The 12,840-nt window shown below is 32.6% G+C and overlaps 1 protein-coding gene across 3 annotated transcripts; it reads left to right on the forward strand.

Moving 5' to 3' along the window:
* The first annotated feature begins 697 nt into the window (after nucleotides 1-697).
* On the forward strand, nucleotides 698-12,619 carry LOC127550242 (caltrin-like protein 1). 3 transcript variants are annotated; one of them, XM_051978970.1, is made up of 5 exons: nucleotides 698-892; nucleotides 1,376-1,472; nucleotides 2,290-2,318; nucleotides 4,004-4,122; nucleotides 11,920-12,619. In XM_051978970.1, exons 2-5 carry the CDS (start codon nucleotides 1,427-1,429, stop codon nucleotides 11,957-11,959), a joined length of 234 nt encoding a protein of 77 aa, XP_051834930.1. In that variant the 5' UTR covers nucleotides 698-892; nucleotides 1,376-1,426; the 3' UTR covers nucleotides 11,960-12,619. The 3 variants fall into 3 exon arrangements, with proteins under 3 accessions (XP_051834930.1, XP_051834928.1, XP_051834929.1); XM_051978968.1 differs by lacking the exon at nucleotides 11,920-12,619 and adding an exon at nucleotides 6,011-6,250 and having other exon boundaries at nucleotides 742-892; XM_051978969.1 differs by lacking the exons at nucleotides 698-892; nucleotides 11,920-12,619 and adding exons at nucleotides 909-1,003; nucleotides 6,011-6,250.
* The last annotated feature ends 221 nt before the right edge of the window (nucleotides 12,620-12,840 follow it).

Below are 12,840 nucleotides of genomic sequence, written 5' to 3' on the forward strand. Positions count from 1 at the left end.
ATAGCATCATTCTTTATGTCTAGATCATAAATCCATTTTGACCTTATCTTGGTATACAGTGTTAAGTGTGGGTGAATGCCTACTTTCTGCCATACTAATTTCCAATTTTCCCAACAGTTTTTGTCAAATAGTGAATTCTTATCCCCCAAAGTGAGGCTTTTGGGCTTGTCAAATACTAGAGGGTTATAGTTCTTAGTCAATTAGTTCTTAGTCAATCTTTTCATTGTTCTTTATTACAGGTAATTTTTATTGAATCACCATATGAAAAGGTTGTATTTTATATTTCTGCCTTTTTGCATTTCACTGTATAGTTTTTCCTGTCCTAATAAATGACCAATTTTATGTAATGCCATGTACCTCTAAGAAAAAAGATATATTCCTTTTTAACCTTATTCAAATTTCTTTAGAGGTCTGTCATATCTATATTTTTTGAGATTCATGGGTTTCACCTCTTTTCTGGATCTTTTTTTACTATTCTCTTTCTTCTTTTTCTATTGCTTTGCTCTTAGCTCCCTTTATCTCCTTCCTGTACCCTTCTCCTGTACCCTGCTCCTCCTTTCACCCCACTTAACTTCTTTAAATATTTTTATTCATGCCTCTCACACTTCTTCCTAGACCTCTTTTCTTTATTTCATATTCCTTCAGCCTCCGGCTAAGTTATAAATGTTGATAAAACCAGATAATCTATATATAGCCTGTGGGTAGAGAACTTGTTGCCTCTTTGTTCTCTATCCTCCCACATCCTTACTCCTTTAAGAACAGCCTGACTTCCCTCTTTGCCTGTCTGTCAGGAGATATTGTTATCAGCAAAATACCAGAGTATTTTGGTGTTACACTAGGAAAAGCGAAATAGACCATTTCCACTTCTCATCTATTTCTTCTTCTCTTTGAGGTAAGTCACTTGGAGACAGCAACTGAGACCTTGCCTATCCCCTCCAATTCTGCTCTGTTCTTTTCTGTTTAGACATCTTTTTAACTTTGACTCTTCTGCAAACTTGTCAAGGTTGTATTTCCTGGGGGGAGGGGGAAGGGAGAGGCACAAGATTGATCATGGGCATGGTATTACATATTCTACTTTACCTAATCTCCTTCCTCAGGAATTGACAGAGTATTATATAGAAAACAATGCTTATCTTCACAATTTTGTCTCTGAGGCATAGAGGAATAGTATTAACTTTTTTCTGGTTTGAAGTTCCTGGTCCGGGATTAGGAGGGAGAGTGGATTTTTTACTACAAACATTGTGGAGGTGGGAAGTGAGAGAATAAAGAATTTAATTTTTATAGACCTTCATATATGAAAGGCTTGGATAAATGTCCCATTTTAATGAAAAACTATTCTTAGATTTGTAGGAGTCTATTTTTTTTCTCTTCACAGAGAACTCAGGAACTTGTCAGAGACTGAATAATCTGCTTTCAATTCATAAAGATGGTCCTCTTCGGGCTTTTCTTCTTGATACTAACTGTTTCCTCAGGTCAGTAAATTTCTAAATCATTGGTAGGAATCCATTAATCTTTCAGAAACATTTGTGAAGAACTATTGCTACCTGCTGCTTAAAATAAATTGTTCCTTTCTTTTTTGGGACTTTTTAATGTGTAGACCAAATTGTGAAGTCTTTTTCGCTTTTAAATTGTGATTTCCTAAATTGGTGAGTTTAATGTCTTTGATACATGACATGCATCATTACATATATTGATGGCAATATTGTGTGGAGGAAAGAGCATGGGATTGGGAGTTAGCAATTGTGACTTTGATTTGCTGCTTACTTGCTATAAATTTGGGCAAATTTCATCAACTGGTTTCAGTTACCCCTTGTATAAAATGGAGAAGCAGAATAAGATGTTATGTAAGGCCTCTCCCTACTCTGATGATCTCTAAGTCAATGAAAATAATAATTCCTGTATAATGTATTAGTTAGCAGTTTTGAATAAAGTTTTATTTGCATTGAATCAAGAGAAAGTTTTAGTACAAAAGCATCCTTCTAGTTGAGAATTTTTTTTTCCTACAAAACTGATTCTAAAGAACAACATATACAGAAATCTACACTGTCTCAAATAATTTAGGGTGACCACAGGCCTCATGTTATCTATCTTATCATTTATTTTTTGCTGGTTGAGGTAAGGTTAGACAATCAGACCACATAAATACAATCTATGTAGGCCCTCTGCATAGGCCTTTCATAGATTCCTGAATACTGAAAGAGTATTCTGTTAGGTTCATTCCATCTAAAGATAAAATTACTTCATCCAAAAGTATAAAATATGATCTCTTGCATTTTGTTTTTCTTGCAGGGCTTTTTAATAAAAAGGAAAAAGATATGGTAAGTTTTTCTCACTTTCTTAATTTTTTTAATAGAGATTTAATGGTGTGAACAGAGCTCTTTAATTACAACAGCCTTTAACTTTGAAAAAGATCAAGATTTTTAAAAATTCTGAATATTTTAATATGCCCTTTCCTTTCAAAAACATGCCTTATCTCCAAAATTAGTAAAATAAAAAATCCACTAGAAAATTAACAAACTTATCCATCACAATATGCATATAATAATATAATATATGCAGTGATCTATTCCTGTGAATAATTCAGATAAGCTTGACATATTTTGAGTGAACAGAGAGCACAAAAGGCAGATCCAAGAAAAAAAAATCATTTTTTTGGGGGAGGCTAATTGCTCCTCTCTCAACAGAGGAACAGCACAACAGAAACAGAATGAAGTATACATTTTCAAATCAGGACAATGCATTGCCTAAATTTGCTTTGAATTTTTGTTACAAGAAAAGTTTCTATTGGGGTAGAGATAGTCTTTGGGAATAGATAACATTTTTTTTAAATAATAAAATGATATAGTTTAAAATGGAGATATAGAGATAACAGGATAAGTTCTGCAGAAAGTAAAAAAATATAAGATTACATATCAATTAAGAGGCTAGTAAGAAATGGAAAATTAAAATAAATATGTAGAAAATTGTCTCAAGGGTGAATTCAAGTAAATGGTCAAGCTGATAGTTAAATCAGAAACAAGCTAGCAAAATTTTTACTGTTCATACAGATTTTAGGTATCTGTAGACAATTCAAAGTTTCTTCTCACCTCTCATTTTCCACTAGGTTATGGTCCCCATTTTATGGTGAGAATGAAATGTAAGCTTTAAGTTCTTCAATTATAATCTGTAATTGTTTTCATGAATTAGTTGGAATGATTTTCTATTCTGTCTAATCAGTGGAAGAGGAATCATCCATTCATTACATACAATGCAGCTCAGCTCAGATCTATTCAGTTTAATTCAATTCAATAAATTTTAAGCTAGTGTTTTGGATACACTTAGATGTGTTTTAATTTCTTTGGAGGGAGATAGCATAGGTAGTATTGTGAGATAGTGGAAAGCCAGGGTAACTTTAGAGTTCAGTGTCTTTAGACTTAGAGTCAGAGGAGCTGAGTTCAAATGACAAATATCTCTGGACTTTGCCTTCCTTATGTAAGATAAAGAACTCTTGTCAAGTCTTTTCAACTCTTAAGATTTGGTCTAGCTACCAAATAAAGATAATTAGTAATAATTCCAAATAAAAAAATCCGAATGGGAAGATAAGACATTTACTTCTGTGTTAGTTAAATCACTAAACCAGATGATATAGTATATTTCCAAGTACAAAACTGAGTTGGAAAGACCTAAATTATTGTAGAAATTTAGGAAAAGATGAGAGGAGTTGTGGTTAGATAGAATTGAGAAGGTTTAAAATTGAATGTGGGATTTGGCAAGTTTCTAAAGGATAGGCAGTATTTAAAGGCCCAAAATGACTTGCTGACTTGCTTGAAAGATAACCTTAGGGTTCCAGATATAACCTTTAAATCCACAGCTTTTCTCCTCTTAATACTGTGATTTCTTCTCCAGAGGTGAAAGACACCTTGATATCTCAATTTGTTGTTTATTTTGACTCTAGCACGGTGGGTCTCAAGCCAAATTATTAATGATATGTCATTTGAACTATATGTTTTTGTGATTCTGTCAGCCTGACTGTACCAAGTATGTAAACCAAATACCATACCAGTGCACCAAAGAGTTGGATCCTCTCTGTGGCAAGAATGGTAAAACATATCAAAATGAATGTCTGTTTTGCAATGCAATGAGGTATGTATATAAAGAAATATGCTGACTCTTCCTAAATATAACAAAAGCATTCCCCAGATCCAATGACAATTCATGTTACTTCATTTTCATTCAGTTAAATTCTGAAAAATTTTTACTTTTTAATATATTAAAAGTTTTTTTCCCAATAAATTGTAAAAATAATTTTTTTTCCTTTTATTTAATCTTTTTATTTTCCCTGGTTGCATGTAAAACATTTTTGCATTTATTATTATATATTTTATATCCTGTAATGCCCTGAATCAATAATTTGCACATAAACTTTCCTCTTATTTATAGATTTTACAAGTAAGTTATTCAGTGCTCTCCTATTTTTTATGACATAAAATTCTATTTCTAAATCATGTATCTATCTTGATCTCATCTTGGTATATGGTGTGACATATAGGTTTATACTTAATTTCTGCCAAATCATTTTCCAGCTTTCCCAGTAGTTTTTGTCAAATAATGAATTCTTATCCAAAAAGATCTTTACATTTATCAAACAAGTATTTACTGTTGTGTTTTATGTATCTAATCTTTTCCATTAATCCACTCCCCTTTATTTCTTAGAGATATCAGATTATTTTGATTAATACTACTGTTTAGTACAGTTTTAGATCTGGAATTGTTTGTTAGTTCACCTTCCTTCATATATATGTATATATATATATATTTTTTTCATTGATCACTTAATTGGAAGAGATAGTGCTCTTCTATGCTATGAACCTTATACAGGGATCCTTGCTTTCTGGTGAACAGCCACAAGGATCATTCTACATAATAAAACAATGTCCTTTTTCTAGTGCCTGCAGAGGATTCCCTGTAATGTTATTCATAACACTTGTCTAATCCTCTACCGTCTGTAATTTATAGCAGCCAACCCCAAAGCAGAGTCAGTTCTTCCTGCACTGCCTCCCTGAGGTGATTAGTATCCAAGTAAGACAGGCCTTTCCTGCCAATCTCCTAAGTTGTCTTGGGCTACAATGTTATTTTACTCACATCTTTTGTTGTTCCTGCTGCTATTGAATTTAATTTGAGGCATTATTTTTAAAGTGCTTGGGAGGAATTGGGAAGAGTTCAAGTGAGTACCTGCTACTCCACTATCTTGACTCTGCCTTTTTCATTAGCAAGCAATTTTAAAGTGCCTACCACATACTTGAAAATATGCTGGAGCCTCAATTTACCAAAGCAAAAAATGAAATCATTCCTCACTCCAAAAATCAGAAATTTTTTTGATGGAATAGTAGTTCAATGTGTACAAAAGAAAAATACATACAAAATTCAGATAGAGCAATGAATGAGATATGGGTGTTTGATGTTGGGGGGAAATAAAGCCATTTGAAAGACCATGTGTTCTTGAATAGTCTTTGAAAGGGAAGTTTCTGTCTTCTGAAATAATCATATTTTCATAGATTATCAATATGCCCTTCCTTAATCAGAAGACTTGTAAATCTTAGATAATTCTGAATTATTGATTTTTATCTGGGCTGTGGTTTCTGTTTCCTTTTACTTACAGGACATATGTGGACAGACTTATGCTTTTGATGCTTTGGGCAAATATTTGGTTGTCTTCAATTTGCTTCTAACAATCCCTTGTGTAACCCTGAGGAATCAACTTCCCAATGGACCTATGTATCTCATATTCTATGGTCATTCTCCATATCTGTGTCTGTGTACTTAATGTCCCCATGGCTAGATAGGGAGTAGCAATTTCTTTCCACTTTTACTTTCAGAGTTGAATCTTGAAGTTTCTTCAAGGTTCAGCTGGCTATGCCATCGACATTTATTCATGTATAAATATATAAGAAGAAGCTTTTAATATTTATAAGAAAATAGAAAGTAATTTTTCCACATAAAAAATGAATTATCTTGTTTTTCTCTCTTTTAGGAATTATGAACCTCTTTCTCAATTTAAACACTATGGTTCATGCTGACTTCATGGCAGTGCACATATCTTGTGCACTGCCATGGCTTCTCAGGCTTGGTACATGCTGTACCAGTCTTGTTCTCCTCATCTGGTACCAGGAAGTCAACAGTTATTGATTCTTTTTGGTTGAATCTTGTAAGAAAAAACAGTGTACTTTGTGTTTATTTTCACAACTAAATATCATTAAACATCTACTTCATTTTTCCTGGGTTTTCTTTCTCCACAGCATGGGAATTTCCTTTCATTTTATATCAGACAATACCCTTTAGTAGGTTCGCCAAGTCAGTCCCTTATTCATTATTACCTTTAGGAATGTAGACACAATGTTTCTGCTTTCATCTGCTGAAATATAGGACAAAATAGCAGAATCTAATATCAAAGCCATTAGATTTTTTGTGGTTAGGAAACAGAAATGGAGGGAAATTAGCTTTTCAAGATAATATCAGAAAGGCCTGTCATACTGTGATGTAATCTTTATGTCAATGAAGCATGGAGACTAAAAGAACCAAGAGAGATTTCTTTGGGAAAAACATAGGAGCTCTGAAAAGTCAAATTACATGAGTGGCTATTTTTTATGTTTTGGTACTTTTTGTATTGTAATTGGAATGAAAATTTAGTATCAACTACCCCTTCCTTCCTCTAACTAAGAAATGTTCATTGTTTGAACTTACTTACAAGATTAAAAAAACATATGGAAAAAACCATATGTTTTTTGCATAACAAACAAGAAATCCTTGAAGGATAGCTTGGTGGTATAAAGATTTCACACCAGATTTTCTGGTATTTAGTGCATCCATCAAAGATAGTAGATAAGCTTGAGGCAAGAATAGAATAGAGGTTAAAGGAGAATCAAAATTTTAGCTTAACTCCTCACAGGCCAACTGAACTTTTTAACCTACCAACCTTCAGAGACAAAGAATCTTGATTGAAGCAGTTACAGGGCAAAATCAATTAACTAGAAATATAATTAGTTAAAAGAAGCCACAGAATCAGTCTATTTATTATTTTACACATTTCACAAATTTTGCAAATTTTACAAATTTTGGGAATACAAAATATATTGACCTGTTCTAGAAAGTTTCTAAGATCTTTGGTACAGGCTATATAATAGACATGAATAATAATGACTTTATTACATCTCATAGTCAGAGATGATTGCATCCTTGACATCAGGTTATCCCCATTCTCTGTATATGCTTGCATTACGGGAACTGGAACAAAAGAAGAAAGAACATTACCAAATGTGCTTTGTAGCAGAAACGCAATCTAAGAAGCTATACTATTCTGTGGCAAAATATTTATGGAATAAACCTCATAAGGGAAAGAGAATTCTCTATTCATGGATTAAAAATAATATGTTCAGATAAGTCCCTTAGGAAACTCACAGCCTCCCTGAGCCTCAGTGATATCATCTATAAAATGAGAAGTATCCAGTAGCTAGCCTTTGATATTCCTTCTGGTTCTAAATTAATATTTGTATGATTAAACCTGAGGTTATTAAATTCACAGTATTTTTAGTAAATACATAATTTTCAGAATGGAGAGAGAATTTTACTTGCTACTCTTCTGCTTAGTTCATATTTAAGTGTTATAGTTCATTTTGGGTACCATATTTTAAAGCAGTAGCCCATTAAAAGGATGATAATCAAAGCAGACATAACAAAAAATGTCATAAGGAACAGGTATAATACTTGCATTGTTTTGTTCAGAGGCAAGAACTAGATAAGAGTTTTAGAGAAATATATTTAGAGTAATGAAAAATTACTCAAAATTCAAGAGATCCAAAATGTGATGGTCTTCCTTTGTAATCATTGAGAACCCTGACACTGGAATGACCTTCTAGCAGAAGCAGGAAAAACAAAAACTTACAGAATTTAGGGTTAGTATTACAGTATTTTCCATACAAACATACTTGGGACTAGATGGTTTCCAAGAATTCTTTGAAATGTTGGAGTCTAGAATTCTGAAAAGTGACAATTTTGTTATCATCTCTCCTGTTAGTCAGAACATGTTTGCATTATTGTGTCTTCTTTATCTTTTTCTTTTTTTTTTGAATTTGTACAGTCAATTTTATTTATTTAAAAAATAATAATAGCTTTCTTATTTTTAAAAATACATGTAAAGATAGTTTTTAATATTCACCTCTGCAAATTCTTGTGTTCCAATTTTTTTTTCTCCCTCTCTTCTCTCTTCACCCCTTCCGTAGCCAGCAAGCAATACAATATAGGTTAAACATATGCAAATCTTCCAAACATATTTCTACATTTATTATGCTGTAGAAGAAAAATCAGATCAAAAGGGGGAAAATAAGAAAGAAAAAAGCAAGCAAGCTAACAAACACAACAACAATGGTGAAAATACGTTTTCCATATTCAGTTCCCATCGTCCTCTTTCTGGATGCAAATGGCTCTCTCCATTACAATTGGATTGGAATTGGACTGAATCATCTTATTGTTGAAGAGTAAATCCATCACAAGTGTTCATCATATAATCTTGTTACTGTGTACAATGTTCTCTTGGTTCTGCTTATTTCATTTAGCATCAGTTCATGTAAGTCTCTTCAGGCTTTTCTGAAATCATCTCGCTGACTGTTTCTTATAGAATATTCATTCTATAAGAATGTTATAAGAATGAATAAGAATGCTATGTGAATTTTCCATTACATTCAGAATTGTAACTTATTCAGCTATTCCACAAGGAATGGGCATCCACTCAGTTTCCAGTTTTTTGACACTACAAAAAGGGCTGCTACAAACATTTTTGCACGTGTGGGTTCTTTGGGACAACAATTTTCTGAAACATTTACAAATGGGTATGTAAATGTTAAAGTGCTACCAGAATAGATAAGGAATTGGAGAATGCACTGAAAGAATCAATGGACAACAATAGAAATACATAACTTAAAAAGAAGAAAAGACACCAAAGAAGAACATCACTGATTCTACATATCTCAATTGCCTTTGCAGAAAATAGTGATTAGATTTGAGCTATTTGGAACTCAGAGAGAAGAGCAAGAACAATTAGAATTTGAAGACATAGGGGCTTCAAGGCTATAGGCTATAAGGATAAACTGTGGCTATAAGCAAAGGAATGGAAATACAAAATTTTCCTAACAATGCTATTTGAAAATACATTAACTTGGTCAGGAGGAAGTAAGAGCTTCTTCTCTCTCTCACTGCAACAGGTCATTCAATAAACTCTGGTTGAGAATTCTTTTTTTTTTTTTTAATAACTTTTTATTGACAGAACCTATGCCAGGGTAAATTTTTACAGCATTATCCCTTGCACTCACTTCTGTTCTGATTTTTCCTCTCCCTCCCTCCACCCCCTCAACCAGATGGCAAACAGTCCTTTACATGTTAAATAGGTTACAGTATATCTTAGATACAATATATATGTGTAGAACTGAACAGTTTTCTTATTGCACAGGGAGAATTGAATTCAGAAGGTATAAATAACTCGGGAAGAAAAACAAAAATGCAAGCAGTTTATATTCATTTCCTAGTGTTCCTTCTTTGGGTGTAGCTGCTTCTGTCCATCTTTGATCAATTGAAACTGAATTAGCTCTCTTTATCAAAGAGATCCACTTCCATCAGAATACATCCTCAAACAGTATCATTGTTGAGGTATATAATGATCTCCTGGTTCTGCTCGTTTCACTTAGCATCTGTTCATGTAAGTCTCGCCAGTCCTTTCTGTATTCATCCTGCTGGTCATTCCTTACAGAACAATAATATTCCATAACATTCATATACCACAATTTACTCAATCATTCTCTAATTGATGGGCATCCATTCATTTTCCAGCTTCTAGCCACTACAAACAGGGCCATCACAAACATTTTGGCACATGCAGGTCCCTTTCCCTTCTTTAGTATCTCTTTGGGGTATAAGCCCAGTAGAAACACTGCTGGATCAAAGGGTATGCACAGTTTGATAACTTTTTGAGCATAGTTCCAAATTGCTCTCCAGAATGGCTGGATGTGTTCACAATTCCACCAACAATGTATCAGTGTCCCTGTTTTCCCACATCCCCTCCAACATTCCGCATTATCTTTCCCTGTCATTCTAGCCAATCTGACAGGTGTGTAGTGGTATGTCAGAGTTGTCTTAATTTGTATTTCTCTGATTAATAATGATTTTGAGCATATTTTCATATGTCTATAAATAGTTTCAATTTCTTCATCTGAGAATTGTCTGTTCATATCCTTTGACCATTTATCAATTGAAGAATGGTTTGATTTCTTATAAATTAGAGTCAATTCTCTATATATTTTGGAAATGAGGCCTTTATCAGAACCTTTGACTGTAAAAATGTTTTCCCAGTTTATTGTTCCCCTTCTAATCTTGTCTGCATTTGTTTTGTTTGTACAAAAACTTTTCAATTTGATATCATCAAAATTTTCTATTTTGTGGTCAATAGTGATCTCTAGTTCTTCTTTGATCATAAATTCCTCCCTCTTCCACAGGTCTGAGAGATAAACTATCCTGTGCTCTTCCAATTTATTTATAATCTCATTCTTTATGCCTAGGTCATGAACCCATTTTGACCTTATCTTGGTGTACAGTGTTAAGTGTGGGTCAATGCCTATTTTCTGCCATACTAATTTCCAAATTTCCCAGCAATTTTTGTCAAATAATGCATTCTTACCCCCAAAACTGGGATCTTTGGGTTTGTCAAACACTATATTATTAAAGTTATTACCTGTTTTGTCCTTTGAACCTGACCTATTCCATTGATCAACTAGTCTATTTTTTAGCCAATACCAGATGGTTTTAGTAACTGCTGCTTTATAAATATTATATATATTTTAGATCTGGTACAACTAGGCCACCTTCATTTGATTTTTTTTTCATTAATTCCCTTGAAATTCTTGACTTTTTGTTTTTCCATATGAACTTTGTTGTTATTTTTTCTAGGTCATTAAAATAGTTTTTTGGGTGTCTGATTGGTATAGCACTAAACAAATAGATTAGTTTAGGTAGTATTGTCATCTTTATTATATTTGCTTGCCCAATCCAAGAGCATTTAATATTTTTCCAGTTGGTTATATCAGACTTAATTTGTGTGGAACGTGTTTTGTAGTTTTGCTCATAAAGTTTCTGATTTTTCCTTGGCAGATAGATTCCTAAACATTTTATACAATTAGTAGTTCCTTTAAATGGAATTTCTCTTTGTAACTCTTACTGTTGGGTTTTGTTAGTGATATATAAGAATACTGATGACTTATGTGGGTTTATTTTGTATCCTGCAACTTTGATAAAGGTGTGGATTGTTTCTAATAACTTTTTAGTAGAGTCTCTGGGGTTCTCTAAGCATACCATCATATCATCAGCAAAGAGTGATAATTTGATTTCCTCATTGCCTATTCTTATTCCTTTAATCTCTTTCTCAATTCTTATTTCCAAAGCTAGCATTTCTAATACAATATTGAATAGTAACAGTGATAGTGGGCAACCTTGTTTCACTCCTGATCTTATTAAGAATGGTTGCAGTTTGTCCCCATTACATGTGATGCTTACTGCTGGTTTTAAATAGATGCTACTGATTATTTTAAGGAAAAGTCCATTTATTCCTATACTCTCAAGTGTTTTTAATAGGAAAGGATGTTAGATTTTATCAAATGCTTTTTCTGCGTCTATTGAGATGATCATATGGTTTTTGTTCATTTGATTATTAATATGGCCAATTATACTGATAGTTTTCCTAATATTGAACCAGCCCTGCATTCCTGGTATAAATCCTACTTGATCATGGTGTATTATCCTGGAGATGATTTTCTGTAGTCTTTTTGCTAATATCTTATTTAAGATTTTAGCATCAATATTCATTAGGGAGATTGGTCTATAATTTTCTTTCTCTGTTTTCAGCCTATCTGTTTTAGGTATCAGTACCATGTCTGTGTCATAAAAAGAATTTTGGCAAAACCAGAGACATCATCACTCCCACACCATGACTAAAGGTGGTTAAACTAATAAGTTCTCATTAAAAAACAATGAATAGGCAAAGGGGAAAGAACTCAACTACAGACATCATGGGAATAGGGAAAACCAGTGTTTATCTTCAGAGAAAAACCACGAAGTTAAAAAAAAGAAAAAAAAACCTTTCCTACTCTAAAAAGTAATGTTAAATGGCTACCTACTCAGAAAATATTTATAGAACCCAAAAGACTAAATGAGATTAATGAAAAATTAAAACTATCAAAAAAAAAACCTAAAAACTATCTAAGAAAAAAAGATTATGAAAAGAAAGTCGACCAACTAGAAAAGGAGATCCAGAGTCTCCCTGAAAGCACTACCTGAAAGTTATGATAAAAAAGAAACAAATTTTGACATAATATAAGAAATAATTAAAGAAAATTGTCCTGAAGTGATAGAACAAGAAATGAAAGTAGAAATAGAAAAAAAAATCTACTGATCACCATCATAAAGAGATCCTTAAGGAAGATATATAAGAACATTTTTGCTAAATTTCAAAACATCCAGATCAAAGAGAAATGTTTTTTTCCAAGAAACAAAACAAAATAAAACAAACAACAAAATGTTTGTGTGTTTCTGTATCTATATCTATATCTATATCTATCTATCTATCTATCTATCTATCTATCTATCTATATATATCTATATCTATATATATATATATATATATAGATATACATATATATGTGTGTGTGTTCCATGCTTAAATGTAGCCTTCATGGGGGAGGTGGTGGAGATAAAATGAGAAAAAAGACTAAAGTAAAAAGTGCACAGCAAAGAACAAAATAATAACATAAGGAAGCAAAGAAAATA

This window comes from Antechinus flavipes, chromosome 2 (assembly GCF_016432865.1).
Source record: "Antechinus flavipes isolate AdamAnt ecotype Samford, QLD, Australia chromosome 2, AdamAnt_v2, whole genome shotgun sequence".
Classification (NCBI taxonomy): Eukaryota; Metazoa; Chordata; class Mammalia; order Dasyuromorphia; family Dasyuridae; genus Antechinus; species Antechinus flavipes.

Excerpts from the sequence above, each read along its gene's own strand:
- LOC127550242 (XM_051978968.1), top strand. The coding sequence starts at position 1,427 with ATGGTCCTCTTCGGGCTTTTCTTCTTGATACTAACTGTTTCCTCAG. Across the intron at positions 1,473-2,289 it reads GATACTAACTGTTTCCTCAG|GGCTTTTTAATAAAAAGGAA; the intron begins GTCAGTAAATTT and ends TTTTTCTTGCAG. Across the intron at positions 2,319-4,003 it reads ATAAAAAGGAAAAAGATATG|CCTGACTGTACCAAGTATGT; the intron begins GTAAGTTTTTCT and ends TGATTCTGTCAG.